The sequence below is a fragment of the Malaclemys terrapin genome, chromosome 5 (genome assembly GCF_027887155.1).
Source record: "Malaclemys terrapin pileata isolate rMalTer1 chromosome 5, rMalTer1.hap1, whole genome shotgun sequence".
Classification (NCBI taxonomy): domain Eukaryota; kingdom Metazoa; phylum Chordata; order Testudines; family Emydidae; genus Malaclemys; species Malaclemys terrapin.
This window is the reverse complement of record NC_071509.1, coordinates 75521695-75538158: the sequence shown is the minus strand read 5'-3', so window position 1 is coordinate 75538158 and position 16464 is coordinate 75521695. Positions and strand designations below refer to the sequence as shown.

General features: G+C 40.0%; 1 protein-coding gene across 1 annotated transcript in view; it reads left to right on the top strand.

Moving 5' to 3' along the window:
• CPE (carboxypeptidase E) overlaps nt 1-11353 on the top strand; it is a 100452-nt gene extending 89099 nt beyond the window's left edge. Inside the window, exons 6-9 of the mRNA XM_054030043.1 lie at nt 2318-2457; nt 4026-4125; nt 6537-6655; nt 8469-11353. Of these exons, the coding sequence (XP_053886018.1) occupies nt 2318-2457; nt 4026-4125; nt 6537-6655; nt 8469-8567 (458 nt within the window). The 3' untranslated portion in view covers nt 8568-11353. The remainder of the gene's footprint in view (nt 1-2317; nt 2458-4025; nt 4126-6536; nt 6656-8468) is intronic.
• The last annotated feature ends 5111 nt before the right edge of the window (nt 11354-16464 follow it).

The following is a 16464-nucleotide window of genomic DNA, read 5'->3' as shown; positions in this document are numbered from 1 at the left end:
ACTTGAGACCATTGCTTCTTGTTCTGTCATCTGCCACCACTGAGAACAGCCGAGTTCCATCCTCTTTGGAACCCCCTTCAGGTATTTGAAGGCTGTTATCAAATTCCCCCCTCACTCTTCTCTTCTGCAGACTAAATAACCCCAGTTCCCTCAGTCTCTCCTTGTAAGTCATTTAGTCTCTGTGTGTCGATTCCCCATCTGTAAAATAGGGATGACGATACTTTCTCCCACTTTCTCTCTCTCTCTCGATTGTCGCTTTCTGTCTGTACTGCACATAACATGATGAGCTCAAATCTTATTTGGGCCTTTAGGTGCAACCTCAGTACAAATAAAGGAGGACATTTCAGTTGAAAAGTGGCAGATTCAAAACTGTATGAAAGAAAAGGCTTTCACACAACACACAGTTAGTCTGTGTAACCCATTAGCACAGCCTGGTAGAGTATTGCAATTCCTACGTGTGTATGAGTTTTGAATTATACAAGTCTATTTGCTCAGATTCCTTTGCAGTCCTGGGCCACAGCTGAGAGCTTTGGGTAAAAAACAGCAACCCCCTCGCCCCTATTTTTTAGGCAATAAAATAAAAACAGAAATTGTACAGCAGATATTTTCTGTTGTGTCCAAATGGTCTCTAATATAATCATGGGAAAGTAAATTGGACTTTGGAATAAATGAAGGTTTTGCCCAGCTACTAGAGGCTATAGAAGTAGGCTACAAACAAGTCATGACATTTGAAAGTCATAGCTTGACAGGTAACATGAATTCAGTCACATTGCATGTATTGGACCAGATTCTCTACTGTGCCCACCAAGAAGGGGCAGGATGGCATCAGGAAGCTGACTGCAGTTCCCTGAGTCTGAGACTAGTTTTGAGATCCCAGTCACAGGGGAATTTAGAGCCGCCTAGGGACTACTGTAATTGCCCTTTGGCAATAATCCATCAGGGGATTGCCAAGGTATACTGTACTTCAGTCAGGCTTCTTCCTACCCCTACACTGAAAACCACAAAGAGGCGGCATAGGAATTGGCTATACAAACCCTGTGCTTTCTGGGAACTCCCCCACACTGGGAGAATCCTCATCCTGGGAAACATGACTGGCTTCCACTCCTCTTTGTGCTGCCTGAGTGGTGCAGAGAAAGTGGAGTGGGTGTCCCAGAAACTGGTTCAGTGAATATAATGACTCATTGAGGTCAGGCAGATGAACATATAAATGCATAGCTAATCAAAAATACTACTGTACATTTTTAAATTCTCCTAATTAAAGTTGCATTAACAATGTTTTTCATTTATCATATTCAAGTCTATTCCCCATTTCTTTTACTCTGGTGCTGAGTTTGAAAGAACAAACAAACAAACAAACAAAAAACAAGAAAAATAAATGCTGTAGCTGATTGGAAATTATGGGCCTCCCTTCCCCATTCTCCCACCGCAGTTGAAAATTTCAGTGAAAATGAAAACATTTCATTTTGGGGGTGAGGGTTGTTTGTTTGCAGAAAATCATTGAAAAAATTTTCCATGGAAAGTAGACTCTAAAAATTGTGATGAAAAGCAATTTTTTTGCTGAAAAGCATAATTTGATCAGCCCTAATAAATACCTCTTTCAAAGTATTTATGTGATGTTTTATTTGCCTTGTCATTAGCTGTCATTCACAGGCTTACAGTGCACATAATGGTCAGTTTCTTTTTTCATCTGGAAATAATTGAACCACACCTGGAAATTGTTTTTAGTTCCTATGGAAGAAAAAAAGGGCTTTCCATGCCAAGTGTCCCATAGGAATATGCAGGCCAGATGCACGGTCAGATTTGGTACAATCATTACATGCAGTCATGACTGCCAAGAAATTCAGTGTTTTCTGTTAAATGAGCATTTTTAGTGAACTCCCTTTTTTCCGCCCTGAGAACAGTATATTGGGCCTGATTCGCCTCTCTCTTATTCTGGTTTATACTCCAGTAACTTAAGTGGAATTACTTTAGATCAGTGGTTCTCAACCTATTTACCATTGTGTGCCATGTATACAGCTCTCTGTTATGTGGGCCGTATACACACAATATATATACTACCCATATGGCCCAAGGATGTCCCATGGGCCACAGCCGTGTGCTGATCAGGCCGCAGGTTGATAACCACTGCTCTAGATTTACACCAATGGGAGAGGAAAATTAGGCCCATTGTGTTTAATGCAGATTTCTCCTAATTCCCCATAGCATTTCATAAGTCCCTCCTTGCCAGGAGTTCCACTTTCCACACTGGACACTGTCAGTACATCTTACCTCAGAGCAATGCAAACAGTGTCAATATACCTCTATGCTGATATTGCAGGAATGCAGGACTTCAATTACCTCAGCAGCAACTGCTTTGAAATCACAGTGGAACTCAGCTGTGAAAAATTCCCATCAGAGGAAACTCTGAAGACCTACTGGGAGGACAACAAGAACTCACTTGTCAATTATATTGAGCAGGTAAATGGTCAAAATAGAGTTGTCTGTAGAGTAATGCAACTAAACAGAAACTGCCAACTATGCTAATCTGATTATATGTTGTAATTACGATTACTCCACACACATCCATTGGGGTAAATCCAGAACTAAGAGGTTGTTAAAAATTCAAACCCATCTGGATCTAGACCTGATTTTTGGTTGATATGCTATAGTTAACAAGTATATGCCTGTGATTATGATGAGAAAATTAGCCTGTTAGTACAGCTGTTGATGAATGGGACACATTTATTCTTGAATAATTTATTTATGAAAAAAATGCCAAAGTTTGCCAGATCAAATATTTGCAATGAATAAATCACGGAGTTTTGCCTGTTAGTTTTATGTGGGATGAAGAGGTAGTATAATTGCACTACAGAATTTCACCCTTTTGCTACAGGATCCCCCAATTAACTGTCTAAAAAAAATTCAGCTTTGCACATGGATTAATTTTAATTAAAATATGGCCTGACAAGGAATTTTCAGAACTGTAGATACCGTGACACCTTAAATTGCCTGCTTCTGCTGAACTGTTGGCTAGATCACTGAAGTTCAGTTGCTTTCATCTGGTAGAGGATTTTACTCACCTTCTGGACTTTCCTACATGATACTTACTGGTCAGTTTCTCAGCTATGGCCGAGGAGAGTGTAGTGTTACCCAGTAGAGGGTACATGGCCTTTCTGCTCTCCTGTGCTATGTGCCAGGCTAATCCTTTGTCATAAATTAGAGCTGTCTAAAGGATGTTCTTGTCTAAATTATACCAGCTGCTAATGGTGCCTAAAGCACAGCTGAAGATCAACAGAGTGTACAGAAGCCTCGGTTGCATACCCTATCCCCACCTGTACTTGCTGCACCTGGTAGTAGCTATGTCTGCTAAATGCCCTATACTGGCTGGTGATGCTGCTTTTAGAGCCACAGTCTAATGGTATTGCAACACAAAAGGGCCACATCGCACCAGAGGACCCAGGGTACAGTCTCCAAATGAGGATTCATGCTCCACTGTCGTTAATGTGAGTTTTACCATTAATTACAATAGGAGCAGGATTGGATATTGTGGGCTCAGTCCTCCAAGGGGCTGATTGCCTCATGTAAACGAGCTGATTTCATTGGGAGTTGAGGCTGCTCACACCTCATCTTAAGTTCTTAACGCCTTGCAGGATCAGACCAAAAATTCTTATATTTGCAAAAACTTCCCAGCCTGTGGGAAAGATGTGCATCAGGCTGTCTCTCAACACTTTTCATCGAGTGTGAGAATATTCAGTAACAGAAGGATTCAAGGGAATGCATACTTCCCTTCATGGTTTGCTGCACATTTGTGATGAATGCTGCACAGCAAAAAAACAAATTAGTCATATCAACAGCTGAACTCCGTTGGCTCATCACTTTGTAATATTCCAGTTTGAGGTTTAGAAATTATCCTTGCTGCTTATTTTCAGCATGTAGCTATGGGGCGGATAACATGCAGTTTCAGATATTTTACTGACTAAAACAGCTGCCTTTTCCTTTAGAAAACAAGCATAAGTAATTTCCCATGTATCTCTGGCTTTTTTCAGATACATCGGGGAGTGAAAGGATTTGTTAGAGATCTTCAGGGAAACCCGATTGCAAATGCTACCATTTCTGTGGAGGGAATAAACCATGACATTACATCAGGTGGGTGTCACACCTTAGGTGATTAACTAAGGAGGAGTGCTAGAATGTATTGCTATGCCTCTGTAGCATGCAACCTGGAGTCACAGCATCTCAGATCTAATCAGATATTATTAGCTAAATGTGGTCAGGCTGCATCAGTACTTAGATGGGAGATATCCTGGGGTTAGGAAGAAGTTTTCCTTGTGGGCAGGATATTTCATATCTGCCATCTGCAGAATTTCTTGTACCTTTCTTTGAAGGAGATGATAGTGGCTGCAGTTGGAGACTGGTCTGGACTAAATAAATCACTGGTCTGATCCAATGAGCCAATACTTTTAGTCATAATCCCACATGCTATATGAAGTATTATTGGTGACTCAGTAGATGACACCTTTCTCTCTGAGAATATGTCTAGACTGTAATCACGGGGTGTGATTGCAGCTCAGGCTGACATCTCCAAGCTAGCTGCTGTGGCTTCACTGCTCTGGGATATGACCTAGCAAGATTAAAACTAGTCTGGATATGTCGGTTTGAGCTGCAAACACACCAGTGACAATTCCATAGTGACTTGGGGTATGTCCAGACTGTGTTCTTGAGCAATGTACTTTTGGAAATGCCATGTCAAGGATGAAACCTAAAACTCTAGTCCAAATCCCTTATGATCATTAAAGATTCCATTGTACTTTTGTAGGATTAGGAGTGTTAACACCTAATCTCCTTGCCAAATTCCAATTTGGGTAATTGTTTTCTGCCTAGATAAACTCCTTGCTGCTTCAGCGAGATGGTGTACTTTTTCATTTCCTGTTCTAAACATGCTATTTAGTAGTGTTGTACCTTTTTATCTTTGCTGAATCTTACCCTAGAGATAGATTCAGAGGTAGTTTCATGTTGACAATGTATGAAGTGTTACCTATACATTCATTGTTTGTAATTTTAAACAGAATTTTTTTTGGTGCAAGGTGCTAATTTAAATAAATACATTTCCCATATTTTGTGGACTATATGCTACAGACTGTATGCTACAGTCATTTCCTTGGCATTGAATCCCATTATTCCACCCAGTCCGAGTAGTATTTCCCTTCGTGATGTGCCCACATGTTACAGGCAAAGTGGACAGCAGTGCTACCAACCAGAACTGAGCTGCATAGGGATTGAGAGAAGGAAAGAAGCCAGGGGGGAAGAGAGAGAGGATTATGTCCTCCAGTTGAAAGGTCAAAATCTAATCCCTATTCTCTGTTGCAGTGCTAGGAGATTAAGATGTCTGATATTGCACCCCACACTTCTATAGTAGATAAATGCACATAGCCATCACCCCATCATCTCATATCGCTGGATATTCGCAAAAAGATAGCAGCAATGCAATATCAAAAGGTTTAGGAATAAAGTGGTCAAAAGTCAGGAAATCTCAAAAGTGAATGGTGAACCTTAATTCTGCTCCTTTGTGTATGTTTAACATACAGTCTTGCTACAGTGCCAGCTAATATAATAGATCATATTTTTTCACAGAATCTGTCTTTTTAAAGAAAAAATATGGAGGGCACTTTAGTTTGATGCCTCCTGAAGCTTTCTCAATAGAACTTTCACCAACTCCGATTGTACTGACACTGTCAATTTTATTTGTGAACAATTATATAATATTCCCCTCTAGGCATGGATGTTTTTTTAAAAAGTGCTGGTGTAGTTGCAGAATTGCTCAGCAAGCATTTAGGAAAATGGCAGTGATTTCAAGTGGCATTGCTGAGTGACCTTCCAAAGGTTCTTCTAAACTCTGTGTAGTATGCAGGGATGGAGAATTTTTGTCAAAGTGACTTTTGTAAACTCTGAAGAAGTACTACACTATAAACAATGCCCAGTGGGCCTCATTATCCACCCATTGGTGTAAAACTGATGTAATGGAGTAAAGGGTTAGTCCTACTGTGCAGTTTTGGGATTGTACTTTTTTTATTTTTCCCTTCATTGGTTCACTGTAAGGAAAGATTACATAGAATAATCTGGTCCCTCCCTTCATTTATTGGTCAGCCTGATAAAAATGATGCTTCTCTCACCTGGCTATATAATCTCTAGTATTCTAATCTTGATGGATGGGGATTTATTTCCTTAACTCACACACATGTTGATGGGAAACACCAAGACAAACTATATACATAAAAAGATACTATATACCTAAAGAGATTCCTTATTACATGGTGACAGTTCTCAGCTTATCTATTTCCACAAGAGCTGTATCAGTAGTGAAGGGTGACTTATATTTGTTGAAAACAACTTTTTATAAATAAATTAAAATTGGCTCATATCACTGTATAATTGCCTGGATATTGAAATCCAGGCTGATATTTCTGGAATTATATTGTAATGGCATTTACAGCCCATCTTTTTTAGCCTGGGATAATGTGTTTCATTTCTTCAGATTCAATGTTTTTCTTTCTCTTCAGCCAACGATGGTGATTACTGGAGATTGCTTACACCAGGAAACTACAAACTTACAGCCTCAGCACCAGGCTATCTAGCAATAACTAAAAAAGTGGCTGTTCCCTTTAGCCCTGCCATTGGGGTAAGTTCTTCCTCATTGGTTGGCTTGTCTTTCCTTATGTAAAAAGAATAGTGGAGTATTGTTATTTATATTATATGTATTTTCCTATATTTCATAAAGTCAAGTCTGAAGCAAAACCCTAGCTGCTTTTCATTCATAACTCTCAATATACCCAAACCTCATCAGTTTAGAAAACGGGCTGGATATCTAGTCAGACTGTGCACTCTTTCTTTCTAATGCTTGTTGGCTTCCACCAGGCAAGAGTAGTGTTGTTTGAAGGTGTCTCATTTCTTTTGCTACTGGTCTTGTCTCCAAGCGGGAGACATGTAGATGGGTAAAAATTACACACACACACACGGATGGACATTAGCATTTTTGTTTAGATTTGATGTTTATTATTAGATGATTACCTGTTAGGTTCACTCCCTCTGGGGCACCTGGCATTGGCCACTGTCAGTAGACAGGATACTGGGCTGAGTGGACTTTTGGTCTGACCCAGTATGGCCATTCTTATGTTCTTTTGGCAACTGAATATTCAGTTAAGGTGAAAATCTCCTTAACCTCTGTGCAGAGGGCCAGCACTAGAACACTTACACCACTTAAGTCCTACTTTGGGGTTTATTTGGCACTTTAGTGGGACGTAAGTGATGTATGGGTTTTGGTTTGACCCTCCGCACAAAGGTAAATTTCCCCCTTAAAAATTAAAGTGGGACAAACCTATCCTGGATGTAACTCTGTAGAAGATGCATCAGGGAAGATTTTAGATCAGTGCCTCTCTTTAAAATTATTTCTGGTAGACAAACAGTGAGTCAACCTAATATGACATCATTTATTAGGATATACTGCAGTACATTTCAGTAGGGTTGCTGTTTACTGAGTGTCCTCTCATGGCCCACCGTATCCTGCTACCAATGTCCCGTCCCCCTTTTCAGGACCCCTTAATAACTCACAGTTGATAGGTAATTAAAATGTTCCCCTCCAGCCCCAACCTCAGTCTAGTCAGTCTCCTATAGGTAGAGATACCTCAGCCCTTCTTCCCAGATCTAGCTCCAATTCAGTCTTTTAGCTGTATCCGGCAGGAGCTTTGCCTTCTCTGGCTTCCAGGCCCCCACATCCTTCTCCCACTCAGGGTGTCTAGAAGGAGCTGGGCCCAGTACTCTCAGGCTTCACCTGGCTAAAATTCAGCCTTCTGGTCTGGCTTCTAGGCCCAAACCATTCTCTCAATCAGGGCTCTAATAGGAGCCACCGGAGCACTCTCAAGGTCTTCCCTACAGAAGCCTGTCACACTCACTGCAGTCTTTACAGTTTTCAAGACTTCATTACTTCCTCCTGCTGCTCTTTTTAGGGCAATCCCTACTCTCTCCCAAGTGTCTGCTTTTGTAATCAGCCTTGGCTAGCTCCAGCCCTCAGTGGGCGAGTCACCCTATTACATAGCTAAAATAATGTGATGTATGTGAGAAGGAACTCTGTGGTGGCATAAGGTAGCATATGTGTTGCTCTGCCATGCAGCAGACAACTACCTGAATTCTGATCTTGGTGTTTTTCTCCCTGTACTGGTAGGTGGTGGGCAAAGCCACAATGGTAATTCATATCATTGCATGCTAAAGGAGTTAGGTGTCCAGCTGTCATTGAATTTCAATAGAAGTTGGGCACCTAACTCCTTTAGAGTCTTTTGAAAAACCCAGCCTAAAATGAGGGAACTTCCCCCAATAAATATTTGTTCTCCTATAATTCCTTTCAGTTAATTAATCCAAACATGGACTTCCCTTCCCTGCCCTACATTCCCTGCAGCATTGTTTAAAAATTCACCTTTTGGATTGTTTCTCTGACCCAGGTTGATTTCGAGCTGGAGTCATTGTCTGAAAGAAAAGAAGAGGAGAAAGAAGAGTTGATGGAGTGGTGGAAGATGATGTCAGAAACTTTAAATTTCTAAATGAAGTATTTGAATGTTCAGCTTTTAATCTATTATGTGTTGACTTAGTATAATGTGCTGTGGACAGACCCTATATTTTAGATCTTGTGCAGTTCACAATATTTAACTTTGATTTTTTTCAGTAATCTTTTGATTAGTACCAGCACTAGTTAAAAAAATGACTAGGCTACTAACTAGACAAATAAAAATTATTAATTTTTATTTCATACTGTTATAGAAAATTCACTCTCCTACATATACGATTCACACACACACACACACACACACACAAAAAAGAAAAAAAAGAGGCTGCTGAGACATTCAAAGTGGAAATACAATCTTCTATGTGTAATTTGCAAGTCCAGAATTTGTAGGTTAACTCTGGATTTAAAAATACCCATAATTCTTAGTCAGTTTCAGATACTGCCAGAAATGTCTGGCAATGCATATGAGCAGAAGATGTTCTGTATTGAGTTATAATGAATGTAGTCGAAAAGGTATATAACAACAGTTTGGTGTTGTAAGTAATGTTTTACAAGAATTAAAATCCAGTATAAAATTCTCTGTCTTTGGTGGTGGAAGCTATTTAAATAAATAAGAAACAAACTTATAGCTTCATTTTAGTAATGTAGAAGGAACTTGTATACATATTTTTACTGAAGACGACCCAATATTAATAACAGGGGATAATGTTACTTTATCCCTTAATCTGTTACTGATACTCCAAGGTTGGATTTGAGGTTTTTCGGTCACTCACTAACCAAATTAAAATTCTGAATGGCAAAAAAAGAAACGCTGCAAAGTGTGCATTTTGTTAATATGCTTCTTGTGCTTGTGGGGTGTTCCTGTGAGGAAAACGTTCAGTGTTTCAGCTGATATATAACTACTAGACACCCAGTTATGGAAGAACTGCCAAAGGTTTCAGTGTGGTTTGGGTGAGCAGCCAAAAGTTCCAGTGCTCATTCAAAGCCACCTGACCCTCTTCAATTTACAAAATGGGTTGGAAATCTACTAAGGACAGGCATTCCTTCTAATGCTCAATGGTCTGAGCCAGGCAGTAGTAGTGTTGTTTGAAACTCTTGTTTGTTCTGCTGCTGGTCTTGTCTAAATCTAGGAGAAACACAGGTGGGTAAAAGTGAAATATAGATGTATACTAAAATTTTACCAAAATATTTTACAAGGAAAAAATATACATTTCAGTTCTGGACAAATTTTTGGACCTCCAATTTATTTTTAATTATCTGCACCAGTTTGTTTCATTATTTAGTCCATGAAAAATGAAACTTTCAGGTGTCTAAACATAAAAGTATAAACATAGACTACCAGATCCTCAGCTGGTGTAAAGTGACATGGTACATTGAAATCAATGGAACTATGCCACTTTATACCAGCTAGGATCTGACAAAGTTTAGAGTGTATTGCTGTGTGTCATTTAATTTAGGATCAGGTGTTTGACTCCCCCCCCCCCCCCCCCAACAAGTAATGGAACAGAAAAAATAGAATATTGTATCATCCTCTCTCAAATAAATCTGTAGTTTTATTAGCCTGTATTTTCAGTCAATGGGGGTTGCAGGATTCAGAATTAGATTATCAGTGCCCAGTCTTGCTCCCATTGAAGTCAATATGAACACTACCATTTACTTCATGTGTTCAGGAAGAGGCCCCAACTTGATCTGCTTAAGATTCTAGCTTGACATTCACAGCAAATTGTGTCCTTGGACTTCCTGCATTTCTTAAACAAACATAGCTCTTTGACTTTTAAAATAAAATGCCCAAGATACTGCATATGTTCCTATACTGAACAGTAATGAAAACGAATAACCTGATTCCTATTGAACCAAAAAATGACTGTGTAACATGTAGATCATTGCTACAGTAAAGTAGTAGACACTGGCCTACAAATCCCAAGGGAACTCTTTTAGTAAGAGTCATGCTGAAGAACCTTTGTCACAAACACAAAAAAAACATTGATACATTTTTTTTTACCAAAATCTCTGTGTAACCTCCACCTCCCACCCCAGTGTGTGTAAAAAGTCGAGGAGACACATAGACACAAACACCTACTACATAGTAGCTTAAAATGTAGAGACATTAAATACAAAACCACTTGACTGTATGATTATATGTATGGAACAACTGATAGTGGGTTTAGATAAAATGGGCAAAATAAAAAAATGGTATGAATTAAAACAAAGGAGTGCTGGCATTTGGCAATGGCTACAGAGTTGCTTTCAGCCTGTAAATTATTGTAATAAGGCAAGTGTACATTTGTACAAAATACAACATAAAACAGCATAATGTTAGGCCAGAAGGTGCTGTTATATGGTGCAACTCCTATCATGTAGCCAATTTTTCTGCATAGGGAATTCTGTGATATAGTGCAGACATTACATCAAACTGAATCTCATAATGTATTTCTAAGCCTTGCTTGTATTCCATGCATGCCATTATCTGGTCTATTGTTTTATGCATTTGTAAATGAAATGTAATGTCCCCTAAGCTATCATTGTTTTACTTCAGTTGTCTGCTTGCTATTAGTTGTACTGAAACAGGCTGAAGTAATTAAATATTACAGCACCAGAACCACTGCCACTGTTCTTACTGTATGTAAAAATGCTTAAGAACAGCAGAACCAGGAGTGTCAGTAAATAGTTTATGTAGCTTCTCTAGCTGAACTGATCTGTGCTGTAGGATTGTGTACGTTGCAATGGAAGATTAAAAGTGTGTTACGTGATGCAGAGTTCTTTGGTTGAAAAAGGCACATACTGTACTATTGTACAATAAATAGGTCTATTTAAAATGTAAAATGTATGAGTACATTCTATGGCCAACTTCCGCCCCCTTTTCATTTCCTGAATGCTGAAAGGGCCCAGAATGTGTGCCATGTTTCAGGTGTTTACCTTACTGCAGTATTTCTGGGAATCCCTATATTTAGAATGGCAGATACCATGGTTAACAATACTGCAGGTGACAAATGTCCAGCTAGTAATATGCTCACTATTTCAGTATTGCCAACCCCAGCATTCAAAAATCATGAATTTTAAAAGTCATGAGATTAAAAAAAAAAAAAAAAAAAAACATGTTGGGTTCTTTTTCTTTACCTTTTGGTTTCTGAACTTCTAAAATGCACTCAGTTCATGTTTCCAAGCTTTTTCTACACAACCATGTGGGCCAGAAACTTACTTTAAAAAAAAAAAAGAAAAACGAAACAGAGGGTCTCACATAATCCTATGCCTCCAGGAGCAAAGGCTCTAAGAAAGACACCACAAGATTGCAAGAGTTGGCAATATTGCTGTATATCTTTGCAATAGTGATTAAGGGGCTTATAGTATAACTGTATTGTGTGGCCTTCAGACACTGATTTCTGCTCAGCCTGTCTCCTTCATTTTGCTCCTCTGAGCCCTAGATATTATATTTCAACATTAATTTTTACGACCAGCACATAAGCATCTTTTATTACAGATCTAGATCTACACTGAATTAAATGCAAGACTGAATAATGCATTCTGTATAGTATCTTTATGGCCTTTATATTACATTTTCTATTATCTCAAGGTACTACAGATTGTTATACTGAAGACATGATTGCCTGGAAGAAGTCATCTAGGAGAGAAGCTGGCAGTTTTAGGAACTGTGTAGGGGACAGTTGGGGCAGTCAGCATCTGGGAAGGTTATTGGAAACAGTTCAGCATTGTGATATTAGATAGATCAGTGGTTCTCAAAGTTTTATATTGGTGACCCCTTTCACACATCAAGCCTCTGAGTGTGACCCCCTTTATAAATTAAAACACTTCTTTTTATATTTAACACTATTATAAATGCTAGAGGTGAAGTGGGTTTGGGGTTGGAGGCTGACAGCTCACGACCCTCAGTTTGAGAAACCCTGAGCTAGATATTTCTGCTAAATATTCAGCAACAAAATGCTACAAGCAGATTGGAGCCCTAGAATCAGTGCAATCAATATCTTATCTGTACATTTAGGGCCTGATCTAAAGCTGAGAGAAATCAATAGAAACCCCTTTAATTGGACTTTGTTTCAGGTTCCTAGTCAGAGATCTACATGATCGTCCCAGACATGTGGGAAGAAATACAAAATGGACGGGTTGTGTGGTTTAATTAGGCTTCACTCATCTGGGAACTAATTAGCAAAAACTCGTATAGTACAGGTCATGATTCCTTCCTTAATCATGGAACCCTCCACTTGGTGAAGTTTGCCATTAGTCCCCTACCCCACCACAGCTGGTCTCAGCCCATTGCTGGAACCCTACTATGCGCCCTCATAAGAGGGCTGAGTGTATAGGGAAGGAGGGATTATCTCCTTGCTGTTCTAGATATTTGGACCCCCAAACCTATTCCCCAGGTTCTTTAGGGGACATCATTCCCTAAGCCCACTTCCATGTCTGATTCATCAGAGAACTGGATACCTGCTACCTACTAGACTTTTATAGGGTAAGCAAAATAAATGCATGCCTTCTCCTCCTCTGCAACAATTTAACTGTCAAATTTTATAGCAAAGGAAGGAGTGTCTTTGGATTACCATCTCTCCCATTGTCTTGATAGTGGTCTCCCATTTATTCCTATTAATAATTTGTGCTTTATAAACCTTGGCTCATTAATTATTACAATATCTCTTAGGCATGTATTATATGCATTTACAGATGGGGGAAATTAAGTCAGAATAGGTAAGGACTTTATTAAGTGCTCCTAAGGTCTGGGCCCACACTGGGGGCACTGTGGTGGTACACCATCCCAGTGGGAGCTTACTAAGACAATAGATGAAATACTGATGTCAGTGAAGTCCCTGGCAAAACTCCCATTGACTTTAATGGGGCCAGAATTTCACCCAATATACTGAAATATGCATAGTGCATTCTAGAGCCGGGGGCCAGTCACAACAGAGAGAAGGGGGCTCTGGCCCTGGCATCTCCCCATTCACTTTGGGTTGTAGTCTTGCATAGTCCTTGGGCTCACAGGAACACAAAAACCACACTGTGCCCAGAACCAAACCCTGATGTCATGGATCCACAGGATCAGTGGTAGGCCCCAGACTCAACAGTCTCTGGAGGAACCACTTCAATCATAAAAACTCCTAAGGGATCTCATTCTTCCTTCAGGATAGGCCATGCAGGCTGCAGCCCAGAGCCGTAACCAGTGTGGGGTGAGTGGGGCAACCCCCCTGGTGCAAAAATGTGTGTGTGGGGGAAAATGGAAAAATGGTAGAGTCTTGCAGGACTGTCAGGACCCATTGCCATAATAGTGGGAGTGGGATAAAAATTCTCCAAACAATGTAAGTGGGAGTGGGAATTGCAGGGTGGGACACGGACAGGATGGGAGCGGGAATAAAAAAAATCCCATGTCTAGGTCTAGGAGGGAGCGCAAATATGCTTGCTTACTTTGGGCACTAAAATGTGTAGTTACAGCACTGATGCAGCTTCAATGCTTCGGAGACTGAGGCTTGAGGCTCAAGAAACTCCTGTATCATGAGCTCTTCCCAGTGAGGCCAATGGAGATAGATTCCTAGTCAGAGGCTTGTACACACTTCAGGGTCTAATGCACCTCTGCTGGTCTCCTCTCAGTGTCCTGCTGAGAGGTTGGGGGGACGTCCTTCCTCTCTGTCATTGATTGCTAGGATGTTCTGGTCACTGGGGCTTCCCATGGTCTCTTTTGGATTCTGTACTGATATGGGTCACTTTCAGCACATTCCAGCCAGTTCCTTCCTGACCCATTCATTGTGCCCAGAGAGATGGCAACATACATTTTCATGCCTCCTGTGCTGCCCCGAGAGCAGACTTAACTCTGGGGGGAGGGATAGCTCAGTGGTTTGAGCAGTGGCCTGCTAAACCCAGGGTTGTGAGTTCAATCCTTGAGGGGGCCACTTGGGGATCTGGGGCAAAATCAGTACTTGGTCCTGCTAGTGAAGGCAGGGGGATGGACTCAATGACCTTTCAAGGTCCCTTCCAGTTCTAGGAGATGGGATATCTCCATTAATTTATTTATTTAACCTTTTTTTCCCCCACCTCTGGATAGCAATGCAGTGCACAAAGGAAAACTGAGGTACACATAGGATTCATCAAAATATTACAAAAAATTCCTACTTCATCACACCTGGGTACAAATAGAAGGCACCCTGTGCCCTCCCTCTGCTCTTGAGCATCAGCACAGTGTGTAATCTTGCCCAAAGACCCTTAACAAGGCTGAAGAGGTAGTCATTGTGATAGCACAGAGTAGCACACAAGCATTCATTAATCGATGAATTAATTTATGCGTAGTCCATTAGACCACTTCTTAGAACATAAGCTCCTTAGGGCCGTGTCTTTGTACGAGTTTGTACAGAACCTAGTGAAGGGTGCTGTGTGAGGCCTCTGGGAGCTACTTCGGTAGAAATACTAAGCAATAATAGGAAAACCACATTGCCTCGTGACCGTGCTGTAAAACAGTGTAAATAATAAAGAAGGAGCAGTTACTGTCAATAGTGAAGGGAAGCAAAAGCAGCACGCTTGCACAGAGAGAGCAGTGTTGGCCAAGTTCTCGCTCTGTACTCAGCACATTCTGTGACTTAAATATCTAACACCCGCTGTGCAATATCAACAAACCTCTTCCACATTCCAACAACATTAGCACCCAAGAGAAGGTAAACAAACTCCAAACACTAAAGGATTGTAAGTAATGGTAAGATAGGAGATAGGAATTTGTTAATGAGACTTGTTTATTAAAAATAGTCATCTGAAAGGCATGTTTGTGTGACTGCCAGATCACATTGGTCCCAATCCAACAAAATTCATTGACTTCAGTGGGACTACTCTTGTGTTTCAAGTTAATTACATGTGTAAATGCTTTGTTGACTTGATACCATAGTATTCTGAAAAGGAAAGCTTCGGAGTGGAGGCGTGGCTTCCGACTTGGCCTGCCAATGTTAGAACTTTCTGCATGTCTGCTTCTCATGCACAGGTGAGCAAATGGAAGGGAGAAAACTAAGGTGCTGATTTTGAATTGTGAGAAGGGAATAATTGTCTTGAGCCTTCTGCAGCAGACTGCAAGACTGAGTGAAGAGGGAAATTACTGCTAAACCATATCACAACAACACATGATACGTTCCTGCCCCAATAAAGGCAGAAACACCATCCTGAGCTCTCTCCTTCCATCTAGACCCAAATATACACTACAACCCCAGCATCAAATGCCTTTTTGTATATATGATTATATGCCATTTCAGTTTCAAGACATGAAACATTTGCACAATCTTGTGATCATTTTTGTAATATCTTAAAAGTTAGACATAGCTTGCAATAGATTTTTTTTTTTTTAAGAAGGAAAAAATTTGGAAGACATCAATTAGGGCAGTGGATATTTGTTTGCTGATGGTATTACAAGTTGCCAGGATAAACCCAAATTAACAAGACAAGTATTCACTACTGTTAGGTATAGCTTTACATACATTTCTGGCATATTACCTTACAAGAGTGCTTAGTTAATAGTCTCCTGGAAAACCAGACACACAGAGCACACTTAAATGTGAACAACTGTCACTGAAATATAGAAATTGATCTAATGGAAGTTTTCTTCTGAAAAGCAGCTAAATTCAAAATTTTTTTCACATAGACTTTTGAAATTAATTTCTCTCCTTACTTTATATCTGAGACATTTCTGTTTTCATCTTAGCTATAAAGCATTGTGATTTCTAACCTACAAATATTCCTAGGACAGAAATACACAGATTAAAGGGAAAAAAAAAAAAAGGGGGGGGGGGGAGTTATTTCCAAAGCACCTAAGTGATTTAGGGGCTAAGTCAAATTGAAAGTCCACTGCATGGGCAAACAAATATTTACTGTAGTGCATATTATTAAAAGATAATGCTTTTGAAAAATTTACATGAGAACTATGTAGTTCTCAAAGGTCTTCCCTTTCTAACCTCACCATC